A 21,044-nucleotide genomic window follows, 5' to 3' on the forward strand; every position below is an offset into this window, starting at 1 on the left:
AAGGGGTCTGAATACTTTACGAATGTATGTGAGTGTGTATAGACTAGTGTGTGGCCCAGTCCGAGAGCAAACCATGCAAGGCCGATGTCATGAACAGAAAGGTAAGGGGAAAAGAAAGCAGCTGCTCGGCACCATACATTAAACAATCAATACAAAAACAGAACATTTCCAGCACTGCAAAGAATCATGTCAACAATATCTTTTCACCACACATATTCAACCAGTTAACTTTGCGATTCAAATAACAGCATAATGGCACAGGTGTATCATAGCACAGTATACAGGATAGTACATGGTAACATAGTTTATAGATGCAAAACGTTATCAGAGAAAGTCCTTGATTTAGACATCATCACTAACTTTTACTGACTAAGCAGCCGTCAATACATTTGTCACGTGGCTTTGGGAATTGGTGACATGAAGTTCCGAAAGCTTCTCTAGAGATGATAAAAGTGACACAGCCTTATTCAAACACCCGGACTTGATTCATCAAACCCGGAACAGCTGAAATGACGTGTTAAACATCTCACACCATCCATTATAGCCTAAAAGCGGATCTAACTCCTCTTTCTTGATTTGTAAAACAGTGGTTCTGTTTTAAGGCCGTTTTCCCCCATAGTGTGCTGCTGCCTGACACCGTCATTGTTTTTAGTCAGTCGACCATCACCGTGCATTTGCCAGCTGTCAGGGGCTCCACAATAGATGGCCAATGATGTGCTGTGGGTTATACAATACTGATCTAATGTGATTATGTATTTTCACCCAAGCTTGCCAGTTTTCTACTGGGTACTCTTAGCCTACAGCTGGTCATCCTCTCTTTGAATACTGTAGTGGGCAAAACGTATACATATCTGACCAAAGGCCATATGTATACGTGTAGGTATCAGTGACGTTGATCAATAGTCATTCTATGGCCCGTAGAATACTCAAACATGCTGAAGCAAGTGGTAATAACATCTCTATTACATCTGTTTCTATGAAGGACACTTAACTCACCACAACTTCTTACAATTTCACTGCTCCCATACAGTATCATCAACATATCAGCACATCTTAAACCTGTGTATATGGGCTAAACAAACGCACTGGCAATGCCAAACATGACATCGCGGTCAAGAGCATATAATGCCATAAGAGTGTCACATACCTCGCTGAGCGGACTCCAATGCTGAACCCCATGTAGCCCTCCTGCGGGAGAGAGTCGTCCCCCAGCTCCTTGAGGTCCTGGGGCCGCAGATATTTGTCAGTGTCGCCGGTCATTGCATCCTCACCTGGTGGAAAAGTCCCCAATCATTACTGCAAAGGCAATCCGAGCAAGAAGAGTGTTGCAGTACTCATAGAAAAATCTTACCACCACTTCATTATAACAGGCCTTGGATAATTCATCAGTGTCACTCTGATGACTAGTGGGCCAGAGTACTAGGCCCTATGCTCAGTTGGTAGGCTACTCATTGGGCTATAAAGAAGCTAAATAGCAGCATCAACACTCATAGGTCTAGGCTACTTGAAATGAATGACATGGTAAGAAATCCGTTACAATCTATTTCATAGGCTAACGAAGTCCACTAGCTTGGAGACAAAAGCTACTTGCAGCATAGCTCTTCTGTCCAGTAAAACCAAACGCAGTTTGTATTGACACTCAGGCCAAAAAGCGCTGGGTGTAATTAGACGCTAGCAGAACTCAAGCAGCAAGAGCACCTAGATTATCAAGGTGAAAAAAAACAGCAATCCTTGCCGCGACAATGTATCCCCTTTCCCCCTTCTGACCGACCCCAGCCTGCAACACATCAATCTTCCACCGCAGCCCCTCCCCCGGCAGCCCCAGTACCTCAGATAATGCCGCACTTTTGCTCGGATGGGCTACAATGTCGTTACAGCGCTTTGCTACATTGCAACACTGGTTCCTTCAAACACGCTCGCTTTCACACACTGACTGTAAGAACGCCAAAGGTGAGTAATGTTTTTCAAAGCCAATGCAGTACTGAAGGCTATACTGTACGTCATAGCAAGCAAGCGATTCTCTTCTCCCTCTCCCAGCTCTCTCTCACTCACACACGGCTCTCTCCCGCCTCAGCTACGCTGTAGCCTACAATAACTCGATTGCGTACGAAATGGCTTTATGCACCAGTTCCCTGTATCACCTCCATTCGACAGCACTTCTCCATGAAATATGGCCTTTATGACTTACATAGAAAAACAGCCATGTCCGTCACCACTCTTATTATATTCCCGTGTTTGTATTTATTTTCCAATTATCTGCAGAACAGTTAACTCCCACCAATAAATCCAGAGAGAAGAGACGCGTAAAAAAAATTCTATTCCATTCATGTGGTTGCGGCTGAAAGAACTCGAAATCGAACTGTCCCGATTGTCTGTCCTTCCAGCCAGGGACTGTCCGAAAGCCTACTGTAACTGCTGCAACTGCACCTCTGCCGCTGCCGTTCCGTCTCTTGCTGCAAACAAAGTTTGAACTATGCGGAGTTTTCCGGGTAGAGCACATCCCTGAGCGAAAAAGTACAAGTAGAAGCCATTTAAATTCGTGATAAGAGGTTTCTTTGCTTGTCGGCTCAGCTAACGCTCATATCATTGGATTTGGAGAGAATGTCCACCAGTCCGGATAGCATCTCCGTCAATTCAGGCTGAATTGCACCGAAAACACAGTGGCAGAGGGATAGATAGGTCGCGTTTGAATATTGTTTGTGGTTTGTCTGTTGCGCAGTAATCTGAGTGTATTCCAGAATGTAAACAAATACTTATTTTAGGACACAGAATAAACAGTTTGGGGAGAATGAACGGAGAAAGAGTCTTTGAAGAACAACCCACTAGGTTTTTTCCTGAGGAGGGGGGTGGACAGTGGAAATATGTCTGCAATCCAAATGGGTGGACCAAAACTGCCCCCCAAAATGGATAATTGGTTCATCTTTTTGTCTCTCAAAGAAAGTAGCCTACATATACAGTGGAGCAAAAACGTATTTAGTCAGCCACCAATTGTGCAAGTTCTCCCAATTAAAAAGACGAGGCCTGTAATTTTCATCATAGGTGCACTTCAACTATGACATACAAAATGAGGAGAAAAACCCCCAGAAAATCACATTGTAGAATTTTAATGTATTTATTTGCAAATTATGGTGGAAAATAAGTATTTGGTCACCTACAAACAAGCAAGATTTCTGGCTCTCACAGACCTGTAACTTCTTCTTTAAGAGGCTCCTCTGTCCTCCACTCGTTACCTGTATTAATGGCACCTGTTTGAACTTGTTATCAGTATAAAAGACACCTGTCCACAACCTCAAACAGTCACACTCCAAACTCCACTATGGCCAAGACCAAAGAGCTGTCAAAGGACACCAGAAACAAAGTTGTAGACCTGCACCAGGCTGGGAAGACTGAATCTGCAATAGGTAAACAGTTTGGTTTGAATAAATCAACTGTGTGAGCAATTATTAGGAAATGGAAGACATACAAGATCACTGATAATCTCCCTCAATCTGGGGCTCCATGCAAGATCTCACCCCGTGGGGTCAAAATTATCACAAGAATGGTGAGCAAAAATCCCAGAACCACACGGGGGGACCTAGTGAATGACCTGCAGAGAGCTGGGACCAAAGTAACAAAGCCTACCATCAGTAACACACTACGCCGCCAGGGACTCAAATCCTGCAGTGCCAGACGTGTCCAGGCCCGTCTGAAGTTTGCTAGAGAGCATTTGGATGATCCAGAAGAAGATTGGGAGAATGTCATATGGTCAGATGAAACCAAAATATAACTTTTTGGTAAAAACTCAACTCGTCGTGTTTGGAGGACAAAGAATGCTGAGTTGCATCCAAAGAACACCATACCTACTGTGAAGCATGGGGGTGGAAACATCATGCTTTGGGGCTGTTTTTCCGCAAAGGGACCAGGACGACTGATCCGTGTAAAGGAAAGAATGAATGGGGCCATGTATCGTGAGATTTTGAGTGAAAACCTCCTTCCATCAGCAAGGGCATTGAAGTTGAAACGTGGCTGGGTCTTTCAGCATGACAATGATCCCAAACACACCGCCCGGGCAACGAAGGAGTGGCTTCGTAAGAAGTATTTCAAGGTCCTGGAGTGGCCTAGCCAGTCTCCAGATCTCACCCCCATAGAAAATCTTTGGAGGGAGTTGAAAGTCCGTGTTTCCCAGCAACAGCCCCAAAACATCACTGCTCTAGAGGAGATCTGCATGGAGGAATGGGCCAAAATACCAGCAACAGTGTGTGAAAACCTTGTGAAGACTTACAGAAAACTTTTGACCTCTGTCATTGCCAACAAAGGGTATATAACAAAGTATTGAGATAAACTTTTGTTATTGACCAAATACTTATTTTCCACCATAATTTGCAAATTCATTCATTTAAAATCCTACAATGTGATTTTCTGGATTTTGTTTCTTCTCATTTTGTCTGTCATAGTTGAAGTGTACCTATGATGAAAATTACAGGCCTCTCTAATCTTTTTAAGTGGGAGAACGTGTACAATTGGTGGCTGACTAAATACTTTTTTGCCCCACTGTACCTCCCTAAACCATTACTCCTCTAAAGTCATGACTAGTGATCTCTTTTAGACAGGGTGATCTAAGGAATGCGTAGTGGGATCAGCATGCCACTGCACTCTGACTACAGCAGGACAGGAATGACCTGTCATGGCCAATTGGATTGCCCTCCATAAGCAAGATGGCATGCACTGTGACAGATTACTGGTGTAATGCATGGTCAAATGTAACGCCATTATTCAGTAAGACTCTCAATGACACATTCCCAGAGGATAGGTTTTCAGCATAGAGCTTACATTACATGTTTTATCATTTAGCAGATTTAGCAGACATTTAGCAGAGCCATTTACAGTAGTGAGTGCATACAATTTTGTGCTCTTATGTACTGGTCCCCCATGGGAATCGAACCCACAACCCTGGCATTGGAAGCGCCATGTGTTACAAACGTTGCCACATGGGACCATATCTGCCTCTGTCAATCTTACACCTAAGGCCATATAGCAATGTAGTAAACTGTGAGGATAACCTCAACAGCTGACATGAGGTAAACTTTGTTACCAATTTGATTATAGCATGACAGTATTGTATGATAGGCCATTACAATGTGGAAAGCATTGAACATGGAGAGCAGTAAACATTGCAGTGTATGTTTATCAGCCCCGACGTAGACACCGTAAGCACTACCTCTGATCAGTCAGCAGGTGAGTGTGTGGAACTTGTTGAGTCCAGCAGTATCATCTGACACAGAAACTCCACACCCCTCTCTACAGTTACCTAAGCAACACTCCATGGACAAATGTATCCATTTTACAGTAGTGTCTGTTAATTGCTTCCAAAACACTGGGTGACAACTGAAATGCACTGCAAAAAAAATGAAATCTAAGCAAGATTAAATATCTTATATTGTCTTATTGTCCCGCCTAGTTAAAAAGGTTAAATAAAAAATAAAAAAAGGTTAAATATCTTGAAAAATATCTTGAAATAAGATACATTTCTTGTATTAAGCCTTTTTTTAAGACAAAAAATATATTATTAACAGCCAATGACATTGGATAATTTAGCTTGGTAAGAAAAAAACAAATGATCACTCAATATAAGCTATTTAGTCTTGCTTAGATTTCACTCTTTTGTAGTGCATTTCAGTTGTCACCCAGTGCTTTTGAAGCAATGAATAACAAAGTTTTTCCTAACAACTATTGATACATTGGTATTCAAACAGTCAGCATAAGAGTGCAATTTGAGACCGGTAACCTGTAGCAACACTTGTCCCACACACTTTACTAGTTAGAAGTAGTGTAACTGTATAGTTACAAGTAATGTATAGTAATTTATTACTGTATTTTTACCCAAGATATTGAAATACCATGTAACTACCATGCATGGTATTGTGGCAACAAAGTTAAAAGCACCATGAAACTCAGCTTTACTACAATAGGAAGCCCATCTTCTGAAAACACCAGAAACCCTACCTCGTCAAAAAGTCTCTTCAATAATCCCCCCCAAAAGGCTTGTGAACTGACACTCTCACTTTTTCCCCTTTTCTAGGGGAATTGCTGATAGCTACGTTATTGAAGGAAAATGTACTTACTATGACTGTGATATGTGGTTGTCCCGCCAAGCTGTCTTAAGATGCACTGACTGTAAGGTGCTCTGGATAAGAGTGTCTGCTAAATGACTAATATGTAAAAAATAAAATGTAAAAGTAAGGCCTGTCCCTCAAAGCACAAATTGTTCTAGGGCTCGAATACTTAGCTACATGCAGTGTAACCAGAATGACTGTGGATAAGTCACACCAAACCAACAGTATCTTATCACAAGCAAAATAAAAGTCCAAAAGCTCAAACACAAATGTAATTTGTGTCCGAGGCTTACTTTCTCTGCTGATTTACATTTGCTGACATCAACTACTGATATGTGGATCAAACAAGATACTCAGAGAAAGCTGCATCTCAGTGTAGGAAGCAGAGAGAAAGAGGTGGGTTCTGGCTAGCGTGTTCCAGATTGCCAGGCAAACTCAGTGAAGCAGCGTATCAGCAAGATGGTTAGCTTTCCAACAGGTGAGGTGCAGGTGAAGGAATGGGGTTACGTGAAAAGAGTGAAACAAAAACAAAACTACTGAGTAGAAAAATGGGGCAAATACCTTCGTCAACATCTGAAATACAGTCGTCATTGAGAATTTCCGGCGCATTAGCCTTAGCTGTGTGATTTGAATACATACAGTTAATGGAATATTAATAAGGCATCAAATGGCACACTTTCACTAATATGAGATGCAGCCACACATACTATATGATTCACATGCCTTGAATACACAAAACACAGGTTAACCCCGACCGGTCAACTCAATGTCAGCTTATGGGGTAATGCACGGCTTAGGTTGTCAGCGAAGTTTTGATACAGTCATATCAACCACTTATACTCATACCTTCATCGTCAGACATGTCCAGAAACTCGTTCATGGTCTCGGGGATGTTCATTTTGTGTTTTTCTGTCGCAGTCTGTTGATAAAAGAGTCCGACATGAGTAATGCAGATGAATGCTACTGTGCCCAGTGGCCCCTGATTGGCCCTGGGGGTCACTATTATTAAATCCCTCCTGACACATCGACAGATCTATTTGAGGAGCAACAGGATATTCAACCTGGGCTTTTCACACAGTTAAGCATGTGAGAGAGCATTCCTGGAATCACATGCAGTTACTCTTGTATACCGTTTCAGGGCCAAGTACTAATTTGAGATATGCATACAGTAACTCATCCAGTGATGTCAAGGTTTGAGTTGTACACAATGTGCACACTTCATGTTAGGATTCAGCCCCATGTCATCAGAGGAATAAACAACTGTTTATTAATTTATTATGTACTTTCAAATCCCCACACACAGATTCACACATGAGGTTAGTGAACTGCAAGCACATGGACAGATGACAGTAACACATACTGTACATGGAGACAGACCACTAGTCTGGATTGGCATGTTTTTTCATCCACTAGGAATGCAAATCGACCGTTTGCTTTGCGTCACCATAACACACAGGCAGAGATCAGCATGCTATGCACTGCAAACTGCCTCAAGAGTGGTACCCGGCCTACTGTTTGGGTATGTGACCCTGTGACCAACACCTACTACCTGTACAGCAATGGAACACAAATCAAGTCTTCCACCGCTGCGGTGTCAGTTGAGATAAAGGCCTGTGTTCATGCCAGGTGAGTTGACTTTCCATTTCATGAGTTACAGTCAAATTGAGCGCCAGAAGCAATATTCACTGGACAAAGACAAGCTGTAACATTGGGGCTAGGCCCCACTGGTCCACATTAAATTACATAGACGAGCAGGCAAACAGACAGACAAACAAACCTACAGAAACCTAAATATACAGACCAATGAGAGAGAGAGAGAGAGAGAGAGAGAGAGAGAGAGAGAGAGAGAGAGAGAGAGAGAGAGAGAGAGAGAGAGAGAGTGAGACAGAGAGACGGACAGACAGACAGACTTGGCATGGCATGGCGTCTTACCACAGAGGTCAGATTCTCATCAGTCACTGGCCTGAGAGTGTCGACCACTGAGATGTAACCAAGACGACAGGCGATGGACAAGGCTGTGCTCCCGTTCTGCGAAAAGGGGGGAAAGAAATGATGTAGGTTATAATATGCGTTTGTTTTTACTTTGTTAGTGTGGCAACATTAGTGCTGTGTGTGAGGGTGTATTTAGTGCTGTGTGTGGGTGTGTATTTCTGTGCTTTGTGAATGTACAATGATACTGTATATGTATGTGTGTGTGTTTCTGTGTAGAAGTCTGTTTTTAGTGTGTGTGTGTGTGTCTGTGTGTGTGTGTCCATTACTATGTATGTACTGTATACTATTGTATGTGTCCTGCTGCTCTGTGTAGCCCTGCTGATCCAGGCCTCTGGAAGAGAGCTGCTGAGACAGCAGGTTTTCCCATCATGCCTCACTCACCACGGTCAGCTGATTGGCAGAGGCTCCGTGCTGCAGCAGCAGGTTGATGATGTGGGTGTGGCCCTGCTGTGCCGCCTGGTGGAGGGGCGTGTAGCCGTTCTGCAGACAGTGACAGAGAGAACGAGAGGGAGGGATGATAGTGAGAGGTAGAATGAGATGGAGAGAAATTGAGGGGAGTGGGGAAAGGGGATGCAAAGTGAAAACATGATGGAGAAGATATAAACAGGAGGATAGCAAGAGAGTGACGGAGGGAGAGAGGGATTGAGGGACGGGGAAGGAGGGAGTGGTATCAAAACAAAGAGAGTGTTAGGGACAGCCAGCGAAAAACACACAAACTGACAAAGGTAAATAAGCTCAGCTCACATGAACACCACATGGGACAGACTTTCAGTTGTTTACCTTTGTTTTGTCATCAACTCTGGCCTGGTTCTGTATGAGGAAGTCCGCCATCTTGACGTTGCCATAGTGACAAGCCACATGCAGCGGAGTGTATCCCATCTGTTTTACCCAAGGACAAGGAACCGAGAGAGAGAGAGAGAGAGAGAGAGAGAGAGAGAGAGAGAGAGAGAGAGAGAGAGAAGAAAGGAAGATGTAAGCTTTTTACTTCTCGTCCTGTGACATCACAGCCCTTGTGTGACCAGGAAGTAACTAACATTACATTTACACAAGTGTGACACAAAGATCCTATTATACAACAAGAACTTCATAACACTTCTCTAATAGAGACACCTGATATAAAATATGAATGAATGAACAGCCTTGGCTGTAAACCAGTGTGCTGCCAGCACAACACAGTGTGTGACCTTGTGCTACTGCAGATCTCTCTCTGTCTGTGTCCCTGTCTAGTGAACGTGAGCAGCCGATGGGCAGCCTGCTGCATCAAGCTGGGGAGGTTACTGGTAGTGACGCACATACAGACACAAACACCTGCCACTCAGGTGTCTTCTAATCCTTTATTCATCCCACACCTGAGAACACTGTGCTGCAGCCAAGTGTGTGTGGGGGCAGGTGTTTATCTTTCCTTCAACATTTTATCGACCAGTGTATAGAATGGTGGAGACAATACATACACACACGCAACATCAATACATTATGTCTGTAACTTCATTGTGTTGTGGGTCTTTATCACTATTCTAAACACATGAATTAACCATCTACAACCCCTGGTCTATCATTGACAAGGAGAGTTGAAATCAAGGGCATCTCTCTGTCCCACAGGCTTTCACTCTGATAGTCTGTACAGTCTGTTCCCTGTGGTTGCCGTGGAAACAGCGTGACCTTCACCTTTGTCGAGGGGACGACGTCCGCCCCCTGGTTGAGCAGGACTTCCGCCACGTTGACTTTGTCCTCCTGCGCCGCTAAGTGGAGAGGTGTGAGACCACTCTGAAAGAGATAGGCGCAATCGCACACACACATACATTTAGAATTAATTTTCCATGCCGGGGGTTATCATAGCCATGTCAAAGCAATGCATCTTTATTCATATTTGTTTTTAAAGAGTCACAGGGATAGTTAGCCAGCTAGGAGGTTGTTTTTTAAGAGTCACAGGGATAGTTAGCTGGTTAGGAGGTTGATTTTAAAGAGTCACAGGGATAGTTAGCTAGCTAGGAGGTTGTTTTTAAAGAGTCACAGGGATAGTTAGCTAGCTAGGAGGTTGTTTTTAAAGAGTCACAGGGATAGTAAGCTAGCTAGGAGGTTGATTTTAAAGAGTCACAGGGATAGTTAGCTAGCTAGGAGGTTGTTTTTAAAGAGTCACAGGGATAGTAAGCTAGCTAGGAGGTTGATTTGAAAGAGTCACAGGGATAGTTAGCTAGCTAGGATGTTGTTTTTAAAGAGTCACAAGGATAGTTAGCTAGCTAGGAGGTTGTTTTTAAAGAGTCACAGGGATAGTAAGCTAGCTAGGAGGTTGATTTTAAAGAGTCACAGGGATAGTAAGCTAGCTAGGAGGTTGTTTTTAAAGAGTCACAGGGATAGTAAGCTAACTAGGAGGTTGATTTTAAAGAGTCACAGGGATAGTTAGCTAGCTAGGAGGTTGTTTTTAAAGGACTTGGTAAATCCACTGGCTCCTTTTGAACTCAGTGAAAAGTGTCAGTGAAAATGAGAGACTCAGCTGTGGTCTGATCCGCCATGCTAAAGACGGCGCTATACTGAGAAGTGTCATCTGCCTTCAACTCATTAGGATGACACAGGCCCTCTAGGCTCATATCAGTGGGCTTAAATAAGCCTCTGAAAAGCCTGGCCATTGGTGTGTGTGTATGCGCCTTTGCTAACACATGTGTCTGTGGTTGTGCATGTGTGTATGTGAACAGTAGTATTCTGTATGAGTGTGTTAGTTTCAGTGTTGATGATGTCCGGTCTTAAGGCCTATGAGTTATACAATTATCCTTTTCACATAAGTTAACCCTCCTGTGAAGCCAGGTGAGAGTGTGTGTGCGTGTGTGTATGTGAATGTAGTATAGTGAACCGTTTGTGCTGTGTATACACAGTGTGTGTGTGTGTTACCTTGTTGCCCATGTTGACGCTGGCGTTCTTGGTGAGCAGCAGAGAGACCAGGTCCACACTGCCCTCCTGTGCAGCCAGGTGAACAGGGCTGATGCCCTGGCGGGTCACAGCATTGGTGTCCGCCCCGTACTCCAGTAGGGTGGTCCCGATGTCCATCTGGTTCTTCTTGGCAGCTATGTGGAGGGGTGTGTAGCCATTCTGAGAGGATGAGACACAGAGAAAATGTATTCAGCACTCTATATGTCCTCTATTCTACTCTACTCTATTCTGCTCTATTCTACTCTATTCTGCTCTGCTTTACTCTATTCTACGACTCTATTCTATTCTATTCTACTCTCATTAGGGTTCTAGATGCATGGTTTAGCTTAAGGCCTTGGTTAACAGAAACAACATGTTTCACCCTCTTCTCCCTTCACTGGACACACTACTAAACAACAAAAGCCCCAGGCAGGCAGAAAGAGTCTTTGGCTGGGTGTTAAAGCCGGATCCATCCCAACATTCCCAAAGGGTTTCCCTGGAGAGGATCTTTAGTGGAGCTCCACTGGCGGTATGACACCACAGTGGGGCTTTAACTCCATGAATAGTTCTGGGAAGCAGGGCAGTGGGGGTGTAATAGTCCTGGGAAGCAGGACAGTGGGGTGTAATAGTCCTGGGATGCAGGGCAGTGGGGTGTAATAGTCCTGGGATGCAGGGCAGTGGGGTGTAATAGTCCTGGGATGCAGGGCAGTGGGATGTAATAGTCCTGGGAAGCAGGGCAGTGGGGGTGTAATAGTCCTGGGATGCAGGGCAGTGGGGTGTAACAGTCCTGGGATGCAGGGCAGTGGGGTGTAATAGTCCTGGGAAGCAGGGCAGTGGGGGTGTAATAGTCCTGGGATGCAGGGCAGTGGGGTGTAATAGTCCTGGGATGCAGGGCAGTGGGGGTGTAATAGTCCTGGGATGCAGGACAGTGGGGTGTAATAGTCCTGGGATGCAGGGCAGTGGGGTGTAACAGTCCTGGGATGCAGGGCAGTGGGGTGTAATAGTCCTGGGAAGCAGGGCAGTGGGGGTGTAATAGTCCTGGGATGCAGGGCAGTGGGGTGTAATAGTCCTGGGAAGCATGGCAGTGGGGGTGTAAATGTCCTGGGATGCAGGGCGGTGGGGGTGTAATAGTCCTGGGATGCAAGGGCAGTGGACTTGTAATAGTCCTTGGAAGCAGGGCAGTGGGGTGTAATAGTCCTGGGAGGCAGGGCAGTGGACTTGTAAAAGTCCTGGGATGCAGGGCAGTGGGGGTGTAATAGCCCTGGGATGCAGGACAGTGGGGTGTAATAGTCCTGGGATGCAGGGCAGTGGGGTTTAATAGTCCTGGGATGCAGGACCGTGGGGTGTAATAGTCCTGGGATGCAGGACTGTGGGGTGTAATAGTCCTGGGATGCAGGACAGTGGGGTGTAATAGTCCTGGGAAGCAGGGCAGTGGGGGTGTAATAGTCCTGGGATGTGGGGCAGTGGGGTGTAATAGTCCTGGGATGCGGGGCAGTGGGGTGTAATAGTCCTGGGAAGCAGGGCAGTGGGGGGCAGTGGGGGTGTAATAGTCCTGGGATGCAGGGCAGTGGGGTGTAATAGTCCTGGGATGCAGGGCAGTGGGGTGTAATAGTCCTGGGATGCAGGGCAGTGGGGTGTAATAGTCCTGGGATGCAGGGCAGTGGGATGTAATAGTCCTGGGAAGCAGGGCAGTGGGGGTGTAATAGTCCTGGGAAGCAGGGCAGTGGGGGTGTAATAGCCCTGGGATGCAGGGCAGTGGGGGTGTAATAGTCCTGGGATGCAGGGCAGTGGGGGTGTAATAGTCCTGGGAAGCAGGGCAGTGGGGTGTAATAGTCCTGGGAAGCAGGGCAGTGGGGTGTAACTGTCCTGGGAAGCAGGGCAGTGGGGGTGTAATAGTCCTGGGATGCAGGGCAGTGGGGTGTAATTGTCCTGGGATGCAGGGCAGTGGGGTGTAACAGTCCTGGGATGCAGGGCAGTGGGGTGTAATAGTCCTGGGATGCAGGGCAGTGGGATGTAATAGTCCTGGGAAGCAGGGCAGTGGGGGTGTAATAGTCCTGGAAAGCAGGGCAGTGGAGGTGTAATAGCCCTGGGATGCAGGGCAGTGGGGGTGTAATAGTCCTGGGATGCAGGGCGGTGGGGTGTAATAGTCCTGGGATGCAAGGGCAGTGGACTTGTAATAGTCCTTGGAAGCAGGGCAGTGGGGTGTAATAGTCCTGGGATGCAGGGCAGTGGACTTGTAAAAGTCCTGGGATGCAGGGCAGTGGGGGTGTAATAGCCCTGGGATGCAGGACAGTGGGGTGTAATAGTCCTGGGATGCAGGGCAGTGGGGTTTAATAGTCCTGGGATGCAGGACCGTGGGGTGTAATAGTCCTGGGATGCAGGACTGTGGGGTGTAATAGTCCTGGGATGCAGGACAGTGGGGTGTAATAGTCCTGGGAAGCAGGGCAGTGGGGGTGTAATAGTCCTGGGATGTGGGGCAGTGGGGTGTAATAGTCCTGGGATGCGGGGCAGTGGGGTGTAATAGTCCTGGGAAGCAGGGCAGTGGGGGTGTAATAGTCCTGGGATGCAGGGCAGTGGGGGTGTAATAGTCCTGGGATGCAGGGCAGTGGGGCGTAATAGCCTTGGGAAGCAGGGCAGTGGGGGTGTAATAGTCCTGGGATGCAAGGACAGTGGGGGTGTAATAGTCCTGGGATGCAGGACAGTGGGGTGTAATAGTCCTGGGAAGCAGGGCAGTGGGGGTTTAATAGTCATGGTAAGCAGGGCAGTGGACTTGTAAAAGTCCTGGGATGCAGGGCAGTGGGGGTGTAATAGCCCTGGGATGCAGGACAGTGGGGTGTAATAGTCCTGGGATTCCAGGACAGTGGGGGTGTAATAGTCCTGGGCTGCAGGGCAGTGGGGGTGTAAAAGTCATGGGATGCAGGGCAGTGGACTTGTAAAAGTCCTGGGGGTGCAGGGCGGTGGGGGTGTAATAGTCCTGGGTGGTGGGGTTTGGCTGGGTGTAATAGTCCTGTGGGATTAAAACATTATTTTTAACAGCTTTAATGCATAACTGCCCCTAAGAAACCTCTACAAAGCTGAGACCATGGGTAGAGGCAGTAGGCAGATGTGGAAAAGCGAGACAAGCTCTTGACACCTACTTCAACTGTCATAAAATAAATAAGATAACTCAGAGCAAGGAGTCCAGAACATGGAAAATGTGCCTTTAGCCATTCCTCTGTAATATTAGTTCATACCTTGATAACAAGCATATCATACCACAGTTGACACAGTGCGATTTAATCCTTTACACCAGAATGTTATATTCTACGACTGTTTTGGGTCATTGACAAAGCTTTTCCAGACAGTATAATTGTACAGTTTTCCATCTTGCCGTCTGTCTGTCTCTGTCTTTGTCCGTCTGTCTGTCCGTCCGTCCGTCCGTCCGTCCGTCCGTCCGTCCGTCCGTCTGTCTGTCTGTCTGTCTGTCTGTCCGTCTGTCTGTCCGTCTGTCTCTGTTTGTCTGTCTGTCTCTGTTTGTCTGTCTGTCTCTGTTTGTCTGTCTGTCTCTGTTTGTCTGTCTGTCTCTGTCTGTCTTTGTCCGTCTGTCTGTCTCTGTCCGTGAGTCTGTCCGTCTCTGTCTGTTTGTCCGTCTGTCTGCCTGTGTCCGTCCGTCTGTCTGTCTGTCTTTGTCCGTCTGTCTGTCTCTGTCCGTCTGTATGTCAGTCTCTGTCTGTCTGTCTGTCTCTGTCAGTCTGTCTTTGTCCGTCTGTCTGTCTCTGTCCGTCTGTATGTCAGTCTCTGTCTGTCTTTGTCCGTCTGCCTGCCCGTCCGTCGGTCTCGGTCTGTCCGTCCGACTGTCCGTCTTTGTTTGCCTGCTCGCCTGCCTGTCTGTCTCTGTTTTGTCTGTCCGTCTCTGTCCGTCTGTGTCCATTCGTCCGTCTGTCCACCCGTCTGTCTGTGTTCGTCTGTCTGTCTCTGTCCTTCCGTCTGTCTGTCTGTCTGTCTGTCTGTCTGTCATGACTGAAGACAAAGGGACAGGCAGCTGTGAAAGACATCGACTGTTTCCCGTCATTTGACTTATAACTCTGCATCTCCACATCTCACCAAGTCTAGGCCTCAAAGAGAAGATTTAGTTTATTTCCAAAACACTGGCACACTGAAAGTAAGCGAGAGACACCGACTGTAGCCTGCAAACATAGCTTTATAGAAGGAGAGAGGAGGTGGGGGGAGAGATTGATTTTACAAGGTTTCAAGGTTTCCTCATTCAAGACAGTTTTATTGGATGTGATTGGACAACCTGAGCATTATTTTAACACTACAACAGGGCCTGTAAGACCGCAAGCCAACAACAAGGTGACCCTAGTCACTGGGCATGGTCCACTCTGGCACATTTAGAGCTTTGTCTGATTGTTATGCAGTTTAACAACAGCAGTAACTAAGCTACCATGCTTTTCTATTGGACCACACAGAAGCCTATGACAGTCATGACAAAAAAGCAGTATGAATCAGTCGACTTAGCACTGAATCTTATCACACACGAGCACTGAATCCTATCACACACGAGCACTGAATCTTATCACACACGAGCACTGAATCCTATCACACACGAGCACTGAATCCTATCACACACGAGCACTGAATCTTATCACACACGAGCACTGAATCTTATCACACACGAGCACTGAATCCTATCACACACGAGCACTGAATCTTATCACACAAGAGCACTGAATCTTATCACACACGAGCACTGAATCCTATCACACACGAGCACTGAATCCTATCACACACGAGCACTGAATCCTATCAAACACGAGCACTGAATCCTATCACACACGAGCACTGAATCCTATCACACACGAGCACTGAATCCTATCACACACGAGCACTGAATCCTATCACACACGAGCACTGAATCCTATCACACACGAGCACTGAATCCTATGACACACGAGCACTGAATCCTATCACACACGAGCACTGAATCCTATCACACACGAGCACTGAATCCTATGACACACGAGCACTGAATCCTATCAAACACGAGCACTGAATCCTATGACACACTAGCACATACTAGGCTAGTCTACAGTACATCCATGGTTCCTCTTTGAAAGTCAGCAATGAAAGTTAAATCACTTCTATCCTCTCCTGTTCTGCTCTCATCCTCGTTGGTTAAATTATTCAGTATGTAACAGGATGTACACACTTCAGTAAAAAGTAATTGTCTTTAGAGTTAAGCCAATCCAAACAGGCCAAGGACAAGAGACAAAGAAAAAGCATATAAGAGACACACATGAGTTAATGGTTAATCAGTGTGTTATCAGCTGGTACCGTAATGTTAATCAGCTGGTACAGTGGGCCAAAAGGTCAAAAATCTACCTCATGCCTGCTTTAATCAGATCAATGAACCCAAACCAGTATGGTACTAGTCACATTATGCCTGATCTGGTGTGTGTGTGTGACACACGGTGTATGACACTGTGTGTGTGTCGGAGTGAAGTACCTTGGCGGCAGCGTGGGGAGATGCTCCCTGATCCAGAAGCAGTAGAGCCACTCTCTGATTATCGTAGTGAGCAGCTACATGCAGTGGAGTTAGCCCACTCTAAAACACACACAAACAACACCATGTTAGAAGGAGCCCAAACACCAAAGCACAAGGGAGGAAGCCACAACATAAACAGAACAGGAGGAAAAGCCATGAAGCCGATGGGACCCAATCAGACGGGGACCAGTTTAAGCATGACACCAATGAGCACACAACGCTGAATTAAGCCCATCTACAGCGCATCCACACAACTAGCAAAATGCAGAACACTTCAACAGAAATATTTTCTACAGAAAAAGGTATTTCTAGTGACATAGGCACCCTGGAAACCGAATGATGTAATTGTGTGTGCCTGACAGCCTGCATATTATTTTTCTGCAGTTTGGATACACCATTAGATGGGGACTTGTTTTAGCGTGACACCACCAAGAACTGTTAAACCACAAACATGTCTTTTTACGAGTCTCCTCCATCTTCATTACCATACCTGCTTGCCATTATGTTAAGCACTTTCAGATGGCTGGACAGACACTGATCTGACACATAATTAGTACCAGTAGGCTCCTCATTCAGTAAGTATGGTGTGTGTGTGTGTGTGTGTGTGTGTGTGTGTGTGTGTGTGTGTGTGTGTGTGTGTGTGTGTGTGTGTGTGTGTGTGTGTGTGTGTGTGTGTGTGTGTGTGTGTGTTTGTATGTGTCTGTCTGTACGCATCTGTGTGTCTTAGAAGAGGGTGAACGAGTGCATGCCATAATGCTTTAGTGAAGGAAAAGCTGTGCCATCTTGAGAGAAGTTATGATTTCCCTCAGTCCAGCTGCAGCTCCTACAGTCTAGCTTCAGTAGTGTTCTGTTCCTTTTCAGAGGGACGGGATGAGACTAGGAAAGGAGGCCAAAGGCCCACAGGATGACGTATGACATCCATTCGAACAGAGGGGGGAGGGGAGGGAGAGTAGGGGGGAGGGGAGACTGGAGAGGAGGGGAGGGAGAGTAGAGGGGAGGGAAGAGGGGAGGGGAGAGTGGAAGAGAGAGAGGAGAGGGAGGGGAGGGGAGGGGAGGGGGGGGAGGGGAGGGGAGGGGAGGGTGGAAGAGAGAGAGGAGAGGGGAGGGTGGAACTCTACTATTTCACTCACTCTATTAGAATGAATGATATTGTCTCAAACATCACAACCAGTCTCATAGAACTAGAAGCAACTCTAATTCTATGGCCAAGCGAATGTTATTGGATTTCAGGAGTTGCTCTCTTCACACATCCCACCTTTCCAGCTGCATCCGGAGCTGCTCTCTTCTGAAGAAGCAGGCTGGCCACTTCCATCTTCCCATACTTGGCTGCCACGTGAAGAGGACTGAACCCTTTCTGTAGAAGACATCAGGAGACACATCATCAACTTGAGACAGCCAGGGAGAACAGAGCTGCTCCGGCAACCTTTAATTTTTAATTTAATTTTACCTTTATTTAACCAGGCAAGTCAGTTAAGAACATGTTCTTATTTTCAATGACGGCCTGGGAACAGTGGGTTAACTGCCTGTTCAGGGGCAGAACGACAGATTTGTACCTTGTCAGCTCGGGGGTTTGAATTCGTCCAACGCTCTAACCACTAGGCTACACTGCCGCCCCTAACTGACAGGGAAAAGTCTAAATGGGATTCTTGGGACATCCAACTCTGACATCATCCCATTGAAGTTTAAATTTAAAATGGTTAAGGTTCAGGTTAGGTAAGGGTTATGGTTAAGTTTGGGGTTTAGGTTAGGGACATCCCAAGGATCCCGGGTAGCTCTAACCTAACTGAGAGCACAATCTGTTATAAAGGAGAGCTGAGAGCATTCAAGATGTGCACGGTTGTGCAACGTTGCAAACCATTCAATAACAGGAAAGGATGGGACACCATAAGAAGTTAAATAACCTTAGAGTAGGGTCTCGTTCACATTAGCTTCATGGCCATGTGAAAGAAAGTATGGTGGGTGGACAAGGTGTTTGTCTTGCTCAGTGGGATGTTTCACCCTGAGAGAATATGTCACTGGGTCTGTTTCTCATATCCTATTCCTCATCTATACAAGGATAGCGCATAATGTGGTCATGTTAATCTTGGCGTCCCTCTTTGTTAAGTCTCTCTGTGTTAGGAAAAGTATTTTAAGACATTAGGTCATATTTTCCAGAGTGATGTGGAACTCCCACACATAACTCCCATTTCACACACAGCAACGTTTGGCCTAATTGTCCTTATGTCGTAATTCATGCTCCATACTGCCATGTGATTTTGATATCCCGTTATGGCCAACTTTTCTTCAGATGCCATTGTTTATTTTCTAACATCTCCAAAGGTATTCTACTTCTTGGTCCAAAGAGGATCCTCCATGGTGTTATTGTTAAAACAAGTTGTTATACTGAAAAAGCCAAATGGTACAAAATGACTGTGTGTTCGGTTTGGTGCCCTCTGCAGTCACTGTTCTGTGCAGTACCAACACAGCCAATCAACTGGACAGCTGTGACCTGACGTCATCTCTCTGGACAGCTGTCTAAGGTACTGTCCCCTCATATACAGTGTGTGTGTTTTAGACAGACAGACAGACAGACAGACAGACAGACAGACAGACAGACAGACAGACAGACAGACAGACAGACAGACAGACAGTGGGGGAGAGCGAGAGAGAGATAGAGGCACAGTGGGGTTTACCCTTCATTAATCTATTCCTCTGACAGGGTGTCACCTTCAAGGACATCCTTCTGCAATATACACTGCCACATTATACATGCGCACACACCAATTCCCCAAAGTCTACGAAACACTCTTCTTTGACCTTCAAGAAGATCATACAGATGTAGGATCTTAATTTGATCACTCTTTTGTTGGTGAGAATTTTCCTGTACCGCATGAGCTTTGTGATTTACATAAATTCACTGAAAACCCCTACTAACATGGTTATATTAACAGTATTGCACTTTTCATGTAGACTGTTTTTAGCCAGCTAATAGCCTAACCACCGATCAAGCAACATTATGGACTAAATGTTCAAACCCTGTTACTGCAGGATTATTTGTCTGTAACAATATAGGTTAAAATAAGATCCTACATCTGTAGCTCAATTATGTGTGTGGAAGCGCAAGGAAATTAGCTTCCATGTAGTTTTCATCCTGATTAGGTTTAGGAAATGAACAAGAAACACCAGTGGTGAGGAACAGCGACTTCAAATTACTATTATTCTCCAATCAATAGTAGTAATGTGCAATCCACACAGTCCTTAGCCTGACTCTGCTGATCAACAACTGACTAAACCACAACCACCATGGTTGAACTGATAATAATACTTTTAATTCTTTATTTGTGACTGCTGGCTTTTCATTTTCTGGTTGGACCTTAACTCAATCACACTGACCTTAGTGGAGGCTGACAGCGATGCACCCTGGTCCAGCAGCATGGCGGCTACGTCCTCGTGACCTTCGCGGGCAGCCAGGTGGAGGGGTGTGTAGCCTGACGTGGTGGCAGCGTTAGCAGAAGCCCCCCTCTGCAGCAGCTGCTGGACGATGTCGGCCTTCCCCAGCCGGCTGGAGATGTGCAGCGCTGTCTGGTCGTCCTGGAGGGAGACAAATACTATTATACTCTGTCTATTCACTTCACAATGTAAAAAGAAGTGACACCACATCATTTCACAGCCCAGTTAGACAATGAAGGACTCTCTGACCCCTAACCTCTGCTCACCTTGGCCTTAGTCTCCACCTTCGCTCCATTCTGCAGCAGGTATCGCACCACGTCAGCCTGACCTGCCCGGGCTGCCATGTGCAGCGCTGTCTCCCCCCTCTGGAAAACACACACACACACACACGTTTGTTTTACTATCCTTGTGGGGACCAAACAATGATTCCCATTCAACATTCTATTTTCCCTAACCCTAAAACTAATCTTAACCATAGCTTTAACCCCAAACTCCTAACCCTAAAATTGCCCTAAATTCTTGTCCCCACTAGGATAGTAAAACCAAACACACACACACACACACACACTTAACCTGCATGATATGTATTACTCTATTTTGACTAGCTAATTCTTTTGGGTTTAATTTCTGAAGAGCTGAGTGTAGTGTAACACCTACCACGTTGGTGGTGTTGGGCGAAGCTCCGTGATGCGTCAGTGAGTTGACAATGTTCTCATGTCCCATGAAAGCGGCCACGTGAATAGGAGTGAGTCCAGACTGCAAGAAAATCACAATGATAGTCAATAATCAATAGCCTGGGTTCAGCTGTACCTACAGTATGTCTTAGAGTAAGGGAAACACACAGCTGTACCTAAACAAAATGATTCATTGTCTATGATCTTTGAAGTTCCCAGCCCAGTCTGTTCTTCCTACCCCTAACGCCCTGTGTTACCCCAGGCACAGCCCAGCCCTCTGACCCTAGAGTACCTCTGTCACAGCCTGGATCGATGCTCCGTGTTTCAGCAGCAGCTCCATCACTTTGGAGCGGTTCTTCTTGCAGGCGATGTGAAGCGGGGTGAAGCCGTTCTATAAACAAAAACCACTCAACTCCTCAGGTATTTTGGCAC

General features: G+C 46.0%; 1 protein-coding gene across 4 annotated transcripts in view; it reads right to left on the reverse strand.

Moving 5' to 3' along the window:
* The window catches only part of LOC118369789 (ankyrin-3-like), a 137,368-nt gene that overhangs the window by 34,510 nt on the left and 81,814 nt on the right, over positions 1-21,044 (reverse strand). For 3 of the 4 annotated variants that reach the window (XM_052498652.1, XM_035754489.2, XM_052498653.1), the window contains exons 11-24: positions 20,905-21,003; positions 20,596-20,694; positions 20,205-20,303; positions 19,882-20,079; positions 17,765-17,863; positions 16,471-16,569; positions 10,968-11,165; positions 9,750-9,848; positions 8,865-8,963; positions 8,466-8,564; positions 8,025-8,120; positions 6,939-7,011; positions 6,654-6,710; positions 1,148-1,271 (exon numbers count right to left, since the gene is read on the reverse strand). In XM_052498652.1, coding sequence (XP_052354612.1) covers positions 1,148-1,271; positions 6,654-6,710; positions 6,939-7,011; positions 8,025-8,120; positions 8,466-8,564; positions 8,865-8,963; positions 9,750-9,848; positions 10,968-11,165; positions 16,471-16,569; positions 17,765-17,863; positions 19,882-20,079; positions 20,205-20,303; positions 20,596-20,694; positions 20,905-21,003 — 1,538 coding nt within the window. The remainder of the gene's footprint in view (positions 1-1,147; positions 1,272-6,653; positions 6,711-6,938; positions 7,012-8,024; positions 8,121-8,465; positions 8,565-8,864; positions 8,964-9,749; positions 9,849-10,967; positions 11,166-16,470; positions 16,570-17,764; positions 17,864-19,881; positions 20,080-20,204; positions 20,304-20,595; positions 20,695-20,904; positions 21,004-21,044) is intronic. The other variant, XM_052498654.1, reaches the window with a different exon arrangement.

Source organism: Oncorhynchus keta, chromosome 36, assembly GCF_023373465.1.
Source record: "Oncorhynchus keta strain PuntledgeMale-10-30-2019 chromosome 36, Oket_V2, whole genome shotgun sequence".
Lineage (NCBI taxonomy): Eukaryota > Metazoa > Chordata > Actinopteri > Salmoniformes > Salmonidae > Oncorhynchus > Oncorhynchus keta.